The following is a 17,073-nucleotide window of genomic DNA, read 5'->3' as shown; positions in this document are numbered from 1 at the left end:
ATCATTAAAAATTAATTTACGTGTATCTTGTGTTTTTGTTTCACAACCCTAGATTGGTGAATTATTGAGCACCACACACCCTGCCAACAAAGCCAGCTTAACTCTTTTCTGCCCTGAGGAAGGGGACTGGAAAAATTCTAATCTTGACCGACACAACCTTCAAGACTTCATTAACATTAAACTCAACTCATCTTCCATATTGCCTGAAATGGAAGGACTTTCTGAATTTACAGAGTATCTGTCAGAATCGGTAGAAGTGCCATCACCCTTTGACATTTTGGAACCTCCAACCTCAGGAGGCTTCTTGAAACTCTCCAAACCCTGCTGTTATATTTTCCCGGGTGGACGAGGAGACTCTGCATTGTTTGCAGTGAATGGATTCAACATGCTTATCAATGGAGGATCTGAAAGAAAATCTTGCTTTTGGAAGCTTATCCGGCATTTGGACAGGGTAGATTCTATTCTGCTCACTCACATCGGAGATGATAACCTGCCAGGAATCAATAGCATGCTTCAGCGAAAAATAGCTGAATTAGAAGAGGAACAGTCTCAAGGGTCTACTACCAACAGTGACTGGATGAAAAATCTGATCTCACCGGATTTAGGAGTTGTATTCCTTAATGTACCTGAGAACCTGAAGAATCTGGATCCTAACATCAGAGTTAAAAGGAGTGTTGAAGAAGCTTGCTTTACTCTTCAGTATTTAAATAAATTGTCTATGAAACCAGAACCTCTTTTCAGAAACGTGGGAAATACCATTGATCCCATTATTTTATTTCAGAAAATGGGAGTTGGTAAACTTGAGATGTATGTGCTTAATCCTGTCAAAAGCAGCAAAGAGATGCAATATTTTATGCAACAGTGGAGTGGTACTAACAGAGATAAAGCTGAATTTCTGCTACCAAATGGCCAAGAACTAGACATTCCATTATCCTATTTCACTTCTGTTTCATCCCTGATTGTTTGGCATCCAGCTAATCCTTCAGAAAAAATAATTCGAGTTCTGTTTCCTGGAAACAGCACCCAATATAATATTCTAGAAGGACTAGAAAAACTCAAACACTTGGACTTCCTTAAACAACCAATGGTTACACAAAAAGACCTAACCGGAAACATTGCTAGTCCAGCTGTGAAACAAGCAAAGTTGAAACAGCGAACTGACAGCAAAGAAAGTCTCAAGCCTGCTGCAAAGACACCACCAAGCAAGACTGTCAGAAAAGAATCTAAAGAAGAAACTCCAGAGCCTGCAAAGCCTAGTCCAGCACCAGAAAAGCCTCAGAAATTAGAAAGCAAAGAAAAAGTTCCAGTTAAAAAAGAGAAACCAGCAAAACCAGAAACCAAACCTATAGTGGCAGAAAAAGATATAACAAGTAAGGAAGAACAATTACTGAAATCTGAAACTCCTGAAAAACAAGCTACAGATGTCAAACCAAAAGTGACAAAGGAGAAGCCAGTGAAAAAGGAAGTCAAAGCAAAACCTGAAGAAAAGAAAGAGGAAAAAGAAAAAACAAAGAAAGAGGTTTCTAAAAAAGAGGAGAAAACTCCCATCAAAAAAGAGGAAAAACCCAAAAAAGAAGAGATCAAGAAAGAAGTTAAAAAAGAGGTGAAAAAGGAAGAGAAGAAGGAAATTAAGAAGGAAGTGAAGAAAGAAGCTCCACCAAAGGAAGTGAAGAAAGAAGCTAAAAAAGAAGAGAAAAAAGAAGTTAAGAAGGAAGAAAAAGAAGCCAAAAAGGACATCAAAAAGGTTCCTAAAGAAACAAAGAAGACACCCACTCCTTCAGCTGAAACCAAAAAGCCAGCAGTAAAACCTAAACCACAAAAGAAGGAGGAACCTGCTAAAAAAGAAGCAGTACCTGCTGGAAAACCAAAGGAAAAGGGAAAAATTAAGACTGTGAAGAAGGAGATCAAAGTCAGTGGAGAACAAGCTGCCCTTGCAGCCGTTGGAGCTGCTGCTACAACTGTAGCTGCTGTAGCAGCTGCAGAAATTACAGCTAGTGGAAAAGAACTTGAGGCAGAGAGGTCCCTTATGTCTTCACCAGAGGATTTAACAAAGGATTTTGAAGAATTAAAAGCTGAAGAAGTGGAAACAATAAAAGCAACAAAACCTCAGGTTGCACTCATAGAGGATGAACTGAAGCTCTCTGGCAAAGAACAAAAAGAGGCCTTTGATATCCAAAAGGAAAAATTAGACAATGAAGGACCTGCTGAGTCCTCTGATGAAGGCATAACTACCACAGAGGCTGAGGGTGAGTGTGAACAGACACCTGAAGAATTGGAACCTGTGGAAAAGCACAGGGTTGATGACAATGAAAAGTATGAAGATGAGGGAACTGGCTTGGAAGAATCATCTGAAGCAGGAGATTATGAGGAGAAGGCAGAGACAGAAGAAGCTGAAGAACGAGGTGAAGATGAGGAAGAAAAGACACCACTTGACACCACAAAACCATACATGGAAGAAGCAAGAAAAGTGGGTAAGAGTGCAGAAGAAATAATGGCCAAAACAGATGCTAATATCAAAGATGAAAAATATATTGAAAAGGCAGATTATGAGGCATCAGATGAACGGGCTGAGGAGGACAGGGAAGAAGCAGTAGAAAAAGCAGAAACTGAAGAGACTGAAGAAGAGGAAGAAGACAAAGCAGAAGACATCAGAGATGAAGAGGAGACTGAAAAAATAGAAGCTGAAGAAGATTATGTGATGGCTGTGGTAGACAAAGCTGCAGAAGCTGGTGAAGTTGAAGATAAATATGGCCTACTCATCATTACACCAACAAAACACTCAGAGCCTCAGTCTCCAGCAGTTGAACCAGCCTCTTCAATCCATGATGAGACATTACCTGGTGGTTCAGAAAGTGAAGCCACTGTTTCTGATGAAGAAAATAGAGAAGATCAGCCTGAGGAATTCACTGCTACTTCGGGTTATACACAGTCTACCATTGAAATATCTAGCGAACCAACTCCAATGGATGAAATGTCTACGCCCCGGGATGTCATGAGTGATGAAACTAACAATGAGGAAAGTGAGTCACCTTCTCAGGAGTATGTGAATATTACCAAGTATGAGACATCACTGTACTCTCAAGAGTTTGGTAGGCCTAAACTTTCTCCACTTCCAGATGCTCTTAACGGATTATCAGAAGGATCCAAAACAGAGGCCACAGAAGGTAAAGACTATAATGCCTCAGCTTCTACCATCTCACCACCTTCTTCATTAGAGGAAGACAAATTCTGCAAATCCGCGTTCCAGGATGTGTACCGGCAAAAAGAAAGTGAAATCCAAGGCACTGCCAAATTAGAAATCAAAGAAACCTGTCTAGAAGATGTGTCTGGAAAACTTAGCCCAGTCAAGAGTCCAGCTGATAGTTTGTCCCCTCCATCACCAGTTGCCAAAACACCACTGGGTGAACGCAGTGTCAACTTTTCACTCACTCCTAATGAGATCAAGGTCTTGGCTGAGCCTGCCCCCATTGCTGCATTGCCCAATGTACGTCAAGAAGTTGCTGAAGAGCACTGTGCAAGCCCTGAAGATAAAACATTAGAAGTAGCATCTCCCTCACAGTCTGCTGCTGGTAGTGCTGGCCACACACCTTATTATCAGTCTCCCACTGATGAAAAATCCAGTCAGCTTCCCTCTGAAACAAGTGAAAAGTCAACAGAAGCTCCAGTTAGCTTTGAATTCAGTGAAGTCAAAGATGAGTCTGCAAAACCCAGAATAAGCCCTATGGATGAGCCTGTTCCAGATTCAGAATCTCCTATTGAAAAGGTTCTCTCACCTCTACGGAGTCCACCACTGATAGGTTCAGAGACCACTTATGATACATTTTTGAGTGCTGATGTAAAGTCTCCCACCAGAGATTATGGAAGTCCTTCTGAGGAGAAACCTGAAACAGAAAAATCACCGGTTCAAATGAGCCCAGCTTCTGAAGCCAGCTCAGTGGGGCTTTTCCAAGAAAAACAAGATGAAAAAAGCATGGAGTTTATGGTAATTAAGGAAGGCTTCAGCCTAGAGAGAAGAATGGAGGATACAGAACCCAGCAGCTCCCAGTCTTCACTGGTCTTGGATGAGCGAAAGTTGACAGGTGATCTCTCACCTACTCAAATAGATATCAGTCAGTTTGGTTCCTTAAAAGAGGACACAAAAATGTCAATTTCTGAAGGCACTGTTTCTGATAAGTCTGCAACTCCTGTTGATGAGGTCGTAGCAGAAGACACGTATTCCCATATTGAGGGAGTAGCTTCTGTCTCCACAGCATCTGTTGCTACTAGTTCATTTCCAGAACCAACTACCGATGATGTATCCCCCTCTTTGCATGCTGAGGTTGGATCACCCCACTCTACAGAAGTTGACGATTCCCTTTCAGTGTCAGTTGTACAAACACCAACAACGTTTCAGGAAACAGAAATGTCTCCATCTAAGGAGGAGTGCCCAAGACCTATGTCAATTTCTCCACCAGATTTCTCACCTAAAACTGCAAAATCAAGAACCCCAGTGCATGATCACAGATCTCCTGAACAGTCAACTATGTCAGTAGAATTTGGTCAGGAATCCCCTGAGCAGTCTTTAGCAATGGACTTCAGTAGGCAATCTCCTGAATATCCTCCTGTAGGCACTAGTATACACCATGTATCTGAAAATGGACCAACAGAAGTAGATTATAGCCCTTCAGATATACAGGAGACTACTTTTGCACGGAAGATTTCCCCTGTGGAGCAGACATCTTACTCTCAAGAGAAGGATATTTCAGAAATTATTTCAGTTTCTCAAATTGAAGCTTCATCTTCAAGTTCATCAGCTCATACTCCTTCCCAGGTAACTTCTCCACTGCCAGAGGAAACATTTGCAGGTGCCGTTCCACCCAGAGATATGTCACTTCATTCTTCTCTTACCTCAGAAAAGGTGCAGAGCCTAGGAGAAAAGCTGTCACCAAAGTCTGATCTATCTCCATTAAGTCCGAGGGAATCTTCTCCTCTATACTCTCCTAGTTTTCCAGATTCACCTCCTGCAGTCACAGAAGCAGTATCAGCTAGTCATGCATCTTCATTGTCATTGCAAATGTCCTCTGACAAAGCCTTTGGTTACCAGGCTGTGACATTACAGGAACCCCTAGCAAAACACAGCCCAGAACCTTTATTCAGCCCAGAAAAAGAAGATTCAGAGAAAAGCAGCAGGTCACCAGAGGAACTTAGTTACTCTTATGAGGCCACAGAAAAAACTGCTAGATCACCAGAGGATATTAGCTACTCCTACGAGGCAGTTGGAAAATCTACTAAATCACCTGAAGCCACAGATTATTCCTATGATACAACAGGGAAAACTTCTAGGTCACCTGAAGCCACAGATTACTCCTATGAGATGACAGGGAAAACCACCGGGTCACCAGGGGCCACAGATTACTCCTACGAGATCACAGAGGAAACCACCAGGTCACCTGGTGAAACAGATTATTCCTATAATATGACAGGAAAAACCACCAGGTCACCTGGGGACACAGATTATTCCTATGAGACAACAGGCAAAACCACCAGATCACCTGAGGCCACAGATTATTCCTATGAGATAATTGGGAAAACCACCAAATCACTTGATGTCACAGATTATTCCTATGAGAAAATTGGGAAAGCTACCAAATCACTTGATGCTATGGATTATTCATTTGAGGCAACAGGGAAAACCACTAAGTCACCAGAAGCCATGGGCTACTGCTATGAGACAACTGGGAGAACCACCAGGTCACCTGAAGCCACAGATTATTCATTTGAGACAACTGAGCAAGCCACCAGGTCACCTGAACCTACTAGCTATTCCTATGAAGCAAGCGCACATTTTACTCCGGGAAAATCGTTAGCAGAATCTCGTCAAGATGTTGATTTATGCCTTGTGTCCTCCTGCGAATATAAGCATCCTAAAACTGAACTTTCACCTTCATTTATCAACCCTAATCCCCTCGAGTGGTTTGCAAGTGAAGAGCAGTCTCAAGATCAAGAAAAGCCATTAACTCAGTCTGGGGGAGCCCAGCCACCCTCCGGGGGAAAGCAGCAGGGACGGCAGTGCGATGAAACACCTCCCACTTCAGTGAGTGAGTCTGCCCCATCTCAGACAGATTCAGATGTTCCCCCCGAGACTGAGGAATGCCCTTCCATCACTGCAGATGCTAACATTGACTCAGAAGATGAGTCGGAAACCATTCCAACAGACAAGACGATTACATACAAACACATTGACCCACCGCCGGTCCCGATGCAGGATCGTAGCCCTTCCCCTAGGCACCCTGATGTCTCCATGGTTGATCCAGAGGCTTTGCCTGTTGACCAGAATCTGGGTAAACCTTTGAAGAAGGACCTTAAGGAAAAGACAAAAACAAAAAAACAGGGTACTAAGACCAAGTCATCTTCTCCTGTTAAAAAAAGTGATGGTAAATCGAAACAAGTGGCTTCACCAAAGCCAGCTGTGAAAGAATCTTTAGAAAAAAATTCCAAAACAGCTTCTCCAAAAAAGAAGGAGTCTGTGGAGAAGGCAACCAAAAATATCTCTAATCCAGAAGTAAAGTCCCGAGTAGAAGAGAAAGATAAGGACACCAAGAATGCAGCAAATACAACAGCATCCAAGTCAGCAAAGACTGCAACCACAGGTAAAAGCACATAGGACCTCTCTAGTTGTTAAGATAGTGAAGTTAGATTGCTTTTATATCAGTTGGGAATGTGGTTTTCAGCAACCCCACAAAGAAAGTCCATGTTTTAGATACAAATACAGAATGTAAAGGACACATTTAAATGAATGAAATTCTCTGAATTAACTCTTTTAATCTGAGCAACTTGACGTGTCAGTTTCCAGAGATATAAAGAATTAGTTCAAGTACATCAAGTATAAAAAAGATTAATACCAGCTGTCTAAATTGTTAACCGACTAATAGAATTAAAAGTACTGCTCTTGTAGGTGAAGTGAAATTAACAGTGGAGTGATCCACTTCATTCATTTCCAGAATCATATAGGCACAATGCTCTTAACATAAACTAATGCAGTTTAATGTTTTGAGATGCAAGATGCTGTAGGACATTGGATGCTTTTATTACTTTGCTGGATTATGTTTAAAAAGAGTATTTAAAAAAAATATATAACAGTAGTAAGAGCACTTTCAGTGAGCTAAGTATATATATCACATAATCCGGTTAACGTCTTATGCCATCAGTGATGACTCAACATGTGGAAAGTTAATGTCATTTTGAATGACTGTTGTGCCTTCTAAGTAGTAATAAAATACAAATTAAATTACTGAAGAAGGCATTGTGCATGTTGTTTCCAGCAGATCTTATTACAGAGTTTTGAGGATACTCCGATTTTACTGTTATCAACAGGACTGACATTCTCTTGAAAGCTTTTTACTCCCTGCAGGTCTGGGATTCAGTACAAGCAAACCAACATTCATGTCCGTAGCTCTCCCATTTGAAGTAGTCCACTGTTCATTTCTTATACTGTAGTTTGCATGTCTCTGCTAGTAGATGCTTTTCAAAACAGCAGTTTAGGTCCTCATGCTGTACATTTCTCCAGAACTTTACCTTTATATTAGATTTTTTTTCCTTGAAGCATACTTCTCAGGCATATGCTAGAGCTTAAGACAAGACTCATTTGATATTGACATTTAGGTTTAAAATATAATGCCCAATATTGTATGCAAAGGTAGCGTCCACAATTCCAGAAGATGTATCATTTATTTTTTTATTATTATTATTTTTTGTGTGATAAAAGATGGTAAAAATTTTTGTAACATACCCAATAGTTAAAAATGCTCTAATTCAGGAAATATTTTCATATTATGATGCTTGTTTGGCATATTGCCCTCTGATGAATCAAGCTAGATCAAGCTAGACAATTGTAATGGACTTTCCTAGCCTTTCAATATGTGACCCTAAATAAAGTGTACTGCTCAGATAATTTAGTTTACCAAACATCATCCTCTATAACATCATGAGGAGGCTAGTAATCGATAAATGGCCATCATCTGAATACGATTACTGATTGAACCTTGATTGCCAGTTCACACTGTGACCCAGTGTGTGGCAAAAGCAGCTTTTTTGTAAGTATGTAAGTGTTTAAAATTTGGACTTCCTTTTGAATGAAGTTCTTCTTAGCCACTGCACTATTCGTTGCAGCTTCTTCCCCCTGCTTTTTGTGATGTGGCCAATCTGTGTATGTAAATAACGATAGCTTCAAATCTGCATGGCTCCCTATGCGACCCTATGTTTCATCATCATGCAGATCTGAGACTTTCAAAAAGCTATGCTTTTTAACTTAAAAATTAAGGCTGCCATTTATTGAATGGTAATTCAGTAATCACAGATTTGTGTAGTAATTGTTGGATAATAGTAGCGTATTACTGGGAAATGTTCAGTCAATTGTTGGTTATGTGGCAGTGAGTTTTTATTGTATTATATAGTTAGTTACATGTGTTCAGGTTTTTTCCTCCTAGTACAATCAGCATTTGGATTCAACAAAGCTCGAGCATGTCATTAGGTGTAGGAGGGTAATGCCATAATTGTTTCAGAAGACACAGAAGTACAGCTGTAACACTTAACCAGCAGTAGCTATTTTAAGGAGTATCACCTCTACGATTTTAATGGTCACTAATAAATGCATGTTTTTAACCACCCCGGGATGTATTCTTTTGTTGTTTGATTTCCAAAGGACCTGGGACTACTAAGTCAGCAAAATCTATGGCAGTGCCTCCAGGACCTCCAGTGTATTTGGATCTGGTGTACATTCCCAACCACAGCAATAGTAAGAATGTTGACGTTGAGTTTTTCAAGAGGGTGCGGTCATCCTACTACGTGGTGAGCGGGAATGATGCCGCAGCCGAGGAGCCAAGCAGGGCTGTTCTGGACTCCCTGCTGGAGGGCAAGGCCCAGTGGGAGAGCAACATGCAGGTAGGCTCTTTGCTAGTATTTCTGCCTGGAAATTAAAACTTTTCTGAGAAGCAACCATGGGTACCCAGAGCACCTGTGGAGTGGACAGCCGCTGCTCTGGACAGGAGGTTCCCAGCCAGGGCACCTCATTTCATCAGTGATGAAACCAGTGAGAGGACACACGAGTGAAGTACAGAGCTGTGGTCAGCTGCGCCTCTACTCCTCGCCCTTCTGACTGAATGCCCTGAAGAATAAAATAGTTGAAAATGCCTTATTTACAGGGCCATTTGGCTGTTTCATGTTATTATTATACCATATATGATCTGGGCTTGGGAACCTTTCAGTTTGCATGTAGGAAAGAAAAAATTAACATTCTGTGGTTTGTACAGCAACCACGTACACTTGGAAACTCCTTGTGCCTTTCCAATGTGATAAATAAATAAATAAATAAATAAATAGGCCATAATCAGAAGGGATATCAGTGCAGACTATACCTTGCTCCTTCTCTGAAAAGCTGTATTTGAGCACCTTACAGAACTAAGGTTTTATTATGATAAACTGCTTCTTTACAGTCATTTTATCTTATCTACTTTTTTTTTTAAATTATTATTATTTCTTTTTATCCGTAAATTTATCTTATTACTTACTGCATAAAGATCTGATCTTTCCAAAAGGGAAATGTAACTGTTGGTTGGCATTTTAACAAAGACAATTTTCTTAGAATTTTCTTCTGTTGCTCATGCCTGAGAAGCTCTCCTTTTTCATGTTGTAGGTGACCTTAATCCCAACACATGACTCAGAAGTGATGAGAGAATGGTACCAAGAGACCCATGAGAAACAGCAGGACCTCAACATCATGGTTTTGGCAAGCAGCAGCACGGTTGTTATGCAAGATGAATCTTTTCCTGCATGCAAGATTGAACTGTAAGAACAAGACCACGCACCACAACGTTAAACTTTGTTTCCAGAAATTCTTCAGTTTGAAAACACCTTTTCTAAAAATTCAACCCATCTATTTCAACTGCTGAACTATATACCTGCCAAATGCTATACTGTGTCACGGTGATGCAAGTCACTAATATTTTTCAGTCTTTGCTGATTGCTAAGGGAAGTAACAGTATTCCTATAGTAGGGTTCAAATTACTGCGAAAATACAGATCCAGTTTCATCTCCGCTGAACGTTTAGAAACCATGCACTAGCAACCATAACTGACTTCTGCCAGGTAGAGGCATTTGCCCTCTAAAGAAACACAACAAGAGAGAAAGAGAGAGAGGGGTAGGAGGAGAAAGTAATAAATAATTAGATCTGCATTAGTCTCATGGCAATAGATGTATCGCTTACTGCAGTCTTCTTATGCTCTCATATGAAAAGAAAGTTTTAAATTTGTATCAATCCGAGCTATCGCAAAGGGGGTCCTTACTTTACAGAGTTAAGTTAGCTGGAAAATGTAAAGAAACAGAACGTGGCTAGGAAACGACATAAAACTTAAACTCTCATAGCAGTTTTCCACTTTAATTTGAACTCTGCATACTGACATACCATAACAATCATAGGCCAAATATGCACATTATCTGAACCCCATCCAGAACTCTAAAACCTTCCTTTTAACATCCAGAATTATTGGTCTAAGGCATACTCCCAGCAAAAGTCCACTTACTCCACTCAGAATTGACCAGTCCACATGCTTAAACACCCATGTCAGCTGTTGATTGACCGAAGCAAAATACCAAAGCAGTTGGGAGTACATACAGTAGACAATTTGCCTTAGGAAGTGACTTGAATGTACAAAGAAACTCGATGCACTTATTTTTTACTGTTGAGACAGCAAATTTATAAACACCAGTGTAGGATCATAGTTACACCAGTAAAGAAGTGTGAGTGTGCATGTGTGGTACTAGAAACCTATCTGACTGGTCAAATGGCTTGGTGCTATGAATTACATATCTTAGTCATGAGAACACTTCATTGGTACACCTGGACAGCTGAAGAAGGCAAGATGAGCATTTCTTTTGAAAGCTTCTTTTGTACTGTGGAAGCAGGATTGAAGTGGTGTCCAGTATCAGAGTTGCAAAACTTAGTGAAATTTTCAGAATGATAAAAAGGTTACCTGCGAGTCTGTACAGTATTCAACCTTCCTTTGTCTTACATTTTATTTGTTTAATTTAAGAGTGAATATGGGAACAAATGTACAGAAACCTTTTTTTAGCAATGTGTGAACTTTTAATAGATGAATTTTTAACAAAAGTTTTCATTTACAGGAAAATGCAAAGAAAAATTTTTCAGGTGAAGGCAGTTTTTTTTAGTAGTTTTGTAAGATAAATGAATAATGTTGTTTAAGGTTCTAGTGAGAATGGATATTAAGCTAAAATTTATTGAAAATAGTCAACTGCCAAAACCTTTTTTGGGGATAGGTGCAGAGGGGGCACCCTAATGATAAAATTAATCTATTGATGATGAAAGAAAATGGAATTTGAAATGTTGATTGCCTAATATTTACAAGTGTCTACATTCTCAACCCTCACAAGATCTTGAGAAAAGATAGAATAAGCAATAAGCTAAAATAAGTCCTTTCCTTTCCTTTCCTTTCCTTTCCTTTCCTTTCCTTTCCTTTCCTTTCCTTTCCTTTCCTTTCCTTTCCTTTCCTTTCCTTTCCTTTCCTTTCCTTTCCTTTCCTTTCCTTTCCTTTCCTTTCCTTTCCTTTCCTTTCCTTTCCACTTTCCTCCCTTCTTTTCCCCTTTCTTTCCTTCTCTAGACTGCCTGCAGAGGAACAGCATGTAGAACAGTTCCATAATTTAAGACAGTTTGGATTTTTTAGTCTCAGAAGTTTTACCCCAATGAAAAAAAAAAAAAAAGTTACTTTGTAGAAGGTTTGCGAATCAGAATTTAAAGAAGGTATAAAGGCCTCTGAAATGGAGATATGTGCTGGTCTGTATGATTCAATGTTATGGCTGATATTAAGTTTCACAATGTAGTGAACTATGACCTCATTTTATTTTCTTTACTTCTAATTTATTTCAAATTTACATAGTTAGAATATTTTTGTTTAATAGGTATATGTTTGCACTCCTAATTTTTATGATTTTTTTTAATCTTGCTTTAGGGCCCTTTAAACATGGGCTCCTGAGGCCCATTTAATGCTGTGAATTACTGTTTGTCAACTGTTGGGGTTTTCGATTTATTTTTAATGTCTTCTTTTTTTAGGTATCTCTAGCATTGCTGTTTTATTTATTGCTATACCTTTTAAGCTGTTAAGAATAACTCAGAATGACTATGGCACAAAAGGCAGGTGGAAATGTGTTGTGAAAGCAAGCATGTTTGCTGGGCTCATAATCATTTACTTAAATTACTTTAGTAATACATAGTTTTCGAAGTTATAGGCAAAATATTGGCAGAATAGTTGTATTGTTTCTACAATTCTTTCTGCTTTGTCTACTTTCTTATATAGGTAAGATTTCAAACATTTTGAGTGGGAACAGATTAACAGATTTTCTGATTTTATGACAAAATCTGAAACAGTTTGTACCTCTGCTTTGGTAGAAAATCTGTTTTAAGTACAGCAGTGGTCCTGAGATAAATCTCACACCACTGTGAATCAAGAACAATTTCACTACAATCAGGGAAGTTACAGTCATTCAATCCTACTGTAAATTAAATTAGAATTAAGCCTTAAATCTCCCCAAGTTTGTGATGGCTCAAGCATTTGTTTTACTTAAAAAAAAAATGTAGTTACAGCTGATCTTAAAATGTGCATTTGTTTTTTTTGCTGCTACAATAATATTAAAAGCCCAGCCTGGCTCTTCCGAGGTTTTGTAATGCCTGTTCCATCCATTCCCTTTTAAATGGCAACCACCCCTGGGTGCAACAAAACGATGAACTCCCTCCTCCATTAGCTCCTCTTGCCCTTAATGTCTTTCCTGCCTGTGGAACTAATCTAACTGTGCTAGTTATAATACTACACAATTAGCTTAGGAACAGTCATCAAAATGTACCATGTACATTAACGATGAGTGCTGTTGATTGGCATAGATTTCTAGGAGCATGGTTTGTTATTGATTACTCTAATTATAAAGATTCAGTGTCTGAGTGTAAAGGACACTCCATTTAAATGATGGTGTTATCCATAATAGCATCCCAGTCATGATCTTTATGCTACTAAGTATACTGCTTAATAAAATTCAATGAAGAATTAACTTTAGAGATCACCTCCCACTCCTGAACTTGGACAGGGCCTCTCTTGCATGCCTTTTCAAAGTCCTGTGGTGGGCCTGACTTCATTGACCTCTACTTTTCACCCCATCTTTCAAAAATTCACTTTTGATTATTTTTTTTTAAATTACCTTACATGCTGTGGTGAATGGAGCTAACCGTATATGTGAATGTTTTTTTTTTCTTTATTGCCTGCAATAGCTTACGCTATTTAGGAGAGTTCCGGTACTCATTTTAGTAAGATTTAATTGATTTGTTAATTGAATTTTCAATCCCTCCTACCACAAGCAAGTCAGCTCCAAAGAGCGCTTACTGTGCATTTGGAACATTTATGTCATATGCTTCTCTCTGTTCATCTGTCGCCAGAGGTTCTTGCTCAGTAATGATGTTTTGAGAGAAATAGTAATTTTGTTGGTCTGGATTTATTAGAAAAGGAAAAAGTATAATACTTACACTTGAAAGAAACTGTAAGCTTTCATCTTTTCACTTAATAATTGAACAAAACACTAAAAGCAACTAAGGGTAAGCATTTCTTAGAATGCAATTATACTATTCACCTGATTTAAAAATGTTTGCTATTTAAAATAAAAGAAAAAAAAAAGAAAAAATAGTCTGTTTGTTGTGACTTTACAAAAAAAAAATCTAAAAATTAAATAACTAAATAAAACAATTGCATAAAAATATTGAAAGGAGAGAAAAAAAAGGGAGAAAAATAATACAAAGCTTCTCTGCACTAGATTTGCTAGGAGCTCCAAATGACAGGAGCTACCTCTTCAAGACTGGGCTGTAATCACAACTGTAAAAGAGCAAATCTGAAATATGCTTTCACGCATTTGCATGCAGCCATTATCTTCCAAATCATGGAAAGAAACAGTCTTGTTGCTGGCTGAGAAGCACCTCACACACCTCCTCTCTCTTGTTCTGAATGGTGTTTGTGTCAGTCTGCAGCTGTGTATGGTATTATGTCTTATAATCCTGCATCACTTCTATTCTATCCAGTCATATCTAATGTAGAAAATTAGTTTCCAGTGAAAGTAATATGTAGTGCTTTTATGATATTTGTGTGCAATATCCCCTCTTCCATTGAGGATATTTGATGTAAAGGAAACAAACTCAGTTCCACAATAAAATACAAAAGTGGTAAAGTGGTGTTGACATGTTTCTTGTCTTTGTGTGTGTATGTATTTGTAAGTTTCCCCTTTCCTTCAATCATGATGGCCTATTATATGGGGTTTTGCTCAAAATATCAGTGACTATTTAAGTATTAGATTAGAACCAATCTCTATTTAGAAATTTGAAAATAAATGAAGATTGTTTTATCTCTCATGGTGTAAAACATTACCATGATGTACCATGATGTGGCTTCTTTTTGTTCTCATTTCTGTATTCCCCAGCAGCATGAGAAAACACCTCATTTTCAGTAAGTACGCATTCAAGTGGCTGTGTCAGAGATGATACCCAATAAAGCTACATCAAACCAAACCCGCCCTGGTTTGAAAAGAGATCTTTTCCAAACCAGGGAGTTGTTGCAGTTTAACAAGAGTGAATTGCTCCTTCCCATTTTTCTCCTTGGTGAGCAGTGAGCCAGTAGGTGATGGCCATCAGCAGGTCAAGGCTGGGGCGGCGGGGAGCAGGGGGTGCTGGCTCCCCAGAGAAGCTGTGTCACTGAGTGGTTTCCTTCCCCCTCAGACAGCAGTCCTGCTTGTGTGCCCCTCTCTGTCTCCGACTTCTACAGTTTCATTTATAACTTCCAATGATATTAATAAGAAATGTTGTGCTTGGCTTGAATTGGTCTGACTGCAGCTAACCAGAGGAAAATGAAGACCAGATGAGGGGAGCGAATGCTATGAATCTTATACCTCAAGTATGTTTATGTCAAGTTTTTTTGAGCTGTTGTACTCAAAAAATGCCTTAAGATATATTAAATATTATATATGTGCCTTAAAATATATTAGAATGAACATGTAGAATAGGCCAGGTCAGGTTTCAATCCCAATTATTCATCTATACTTGCAGTGTAAGGCTTAACACTGGTGGAACCACCTCTTGTACCTGTCAAAAGGGTAGACCAGCTTGGTCTCTAGCATTGCTGGTTCCAGGGGCCAAATGAAAACTCATCTTCAAAGCACTTGATTAGGAGGAGGTTTTTTATTTCCACTAGTGTTATTAATGAACAAATTCAGTCAGCTTGTGAAGTATTATGGAAGACAGAGGAAAATGATGGTCCCTCAGGCCTCTTGGGTCTCTCTAAAATGAGGAATCTGCTTGGTAGCACCCCAGACCTGTAGGCTGTTTAATAATAATTTTTAGTTCTTTATGGCTGGGAGGAAATTGTAGCTGTTCCTGGTTCCTAGAATGGAATGAAAAAATGTGTGCAAGGGTCCTTTGAATAATATCCGTGGTGGCACATCCAGCTCATTCCCAGGGTTACAGCAAAGCTCTTTGACTTCCTAGGGGGTGTCTCCAGGCTCATGGTGATTCTGCTACACGAACATTGCCCATGGCCTTCACCCAGTAAAGAGTCTTTCACTGCTGACTGCTGCTGAGCTCCTTACCTCCACCTCCAACAGATATGACTAGTCCAGGCTAGCATGAATGCTCCCACAGAGCATTGTCCTCTGTTCTGTTGTGTGTGTTTTCCTCATATTCAGCCCAAACCCTATAGAGGCAGACGAAAGCCAAACTCCTCAGCAATTACCAGGGGTTTTACTGGCTTTTGACCACATGCTCAGCATCTTTTCCACCAGAAATTAAAGTATTTTTATTCCCTTAAATGCTGAGGAGAACTAAAGAACTAAATCAGCGAGCTCTGTAGGCTGCCTGTGCTTGGTGAGCTGCTTTTCACAGATCCTTACCACTTGATGTAGCTGCTTCTCCACCTTGCGACTCCAGCATTACTGTCCCCAGTGTGAACAGCTGGCGAGGAGGTGGAGTATGACTGTGCATCTGCTGCCAGGTTCGCTGCCAAAACGGCTGCATATGCCACGATTCACACATCGCACCACTGCTCTGCCCATCACCCGTGGTTGTGAATTACACAGAGAAGACAACCTAAGTAGGTGAACGTATATGCTGATATAAACAAAGCTGGCAATTTCTGTATAAACTGTAGTTACATCCTGTGTACATGCGAAGGTGCAGAAACCCATGTTGAGTGAACCTCACATTATCCCAGCCCAGTTGTGTTACTGAGCTTGAACAGTAAAGTAAGCTAAACCACTGAGCCACTTCAATACTTAATGTGAACCCCCTGGACTGCAACTCAGTATTTCCAGCAAGAGTTTACAGTTTCCAAAGATATAATTATAGCAGCAGTTACATTGTGTGTTAGAGAGGAATAGACTTGATAGTTTCTTTCCCAGTTCATTTAGGGGAAGAATTGTCAGGATTTGCAATAAACAGGATATTTTGAAAGCTGAATTTTATCCTGATAATCTAAAGTGTAATGGGGCTGCAGTGCTATTTCTGTGCCTGGGATATCTGCAATTTATGGTGAGTTGGGTGGTCCTGATATATCAGAAAAGTTTAAGAGCAGTAACAGAGTCAGTACCACGGTGGTTGCAGACTGGGCCAAGCTTTGTAACTACTGAAAGCTGTGTGTATTTCCATAAGGAGACTGACCCAGAGTAGATAGCATCACATTTACTACCTTTCCTCTTGAATTGATGTTTTGTAACTAATTCTTGGTCTACAATTCATTCTCAAAAGTTTTGTTCTGAAGGAATCACTGTCCCAACTTAAAGTCATTTGTCACTTCTGCAGCAGTAGATTCTCTCCTGCAGCAGAAGAGACATGTCCTGATAGTAACATTTCCTACAATTACATTTCTAGGAAGTTAAATTTAACTTTACTTTCCACAAATGTCCTCAAGCACTTGCTAGACCCTTTTGTGAAGCTAAATTGTAGTTTCTGCATAAACACCCCCAGCAAAAAAAACAGCAGCAGCACTTGCAGGATCAGATGGTGTT

General features: G+C 39.5%; 1 protein-coding gene across 1 annotated transcript in view; it reads left to right on the top strand.

The window, feature by feature from the left end:
• Positions 1 to 14,250, top strand: part of MAP1B (microtubule associated protein 1B) — a 73,894-nt gene extending 59,644 nt beyond the window's left edge. Inside the window, exons 5-7 of the mRNA XM_035565813.1 lie at positions 53 to 6,629; positions 8,681 to 8,919; positions 9,671 to 14,250. Coding sequence (XP_035421706.1) covers positions 53 to 6,629; positions 8,681 to 8,919; positions 9,671 to 9,826 — 6,972 coding nt within the window. The 3' untranslated portion in view covers positions 9,827 to 14,250. The remainder of the gene's footprint in view (positions 1 to 52; positions 6,630 to 8,680; positions 8,920 to 9,670) is intronic.
• Positions 14,251 to 17,073: the final 2,823 nt, after the last annotated feature.

Source organism: Cygnus atratus, chromosome Z (assembly GCF_013377495.2).
Source record: "Cygnus atratus isolate AKBS03 ecotype Queensland, Australia chromosome Z, CAtr_DNAZoo_HiC_assembly, whole genome shotgun sequence".
Taxonomy (NCBI): domain Eukaryota; kingdom Metazoa; phylum Chordata; class Aves; order Anseriformes; family Anatidae; genus Cygnus; species Cygnus atratus.
Note: the sequence above shows the minus strand (reverse complement) of the source record. Positions and strands in the feature narration are given on the sequence as shown.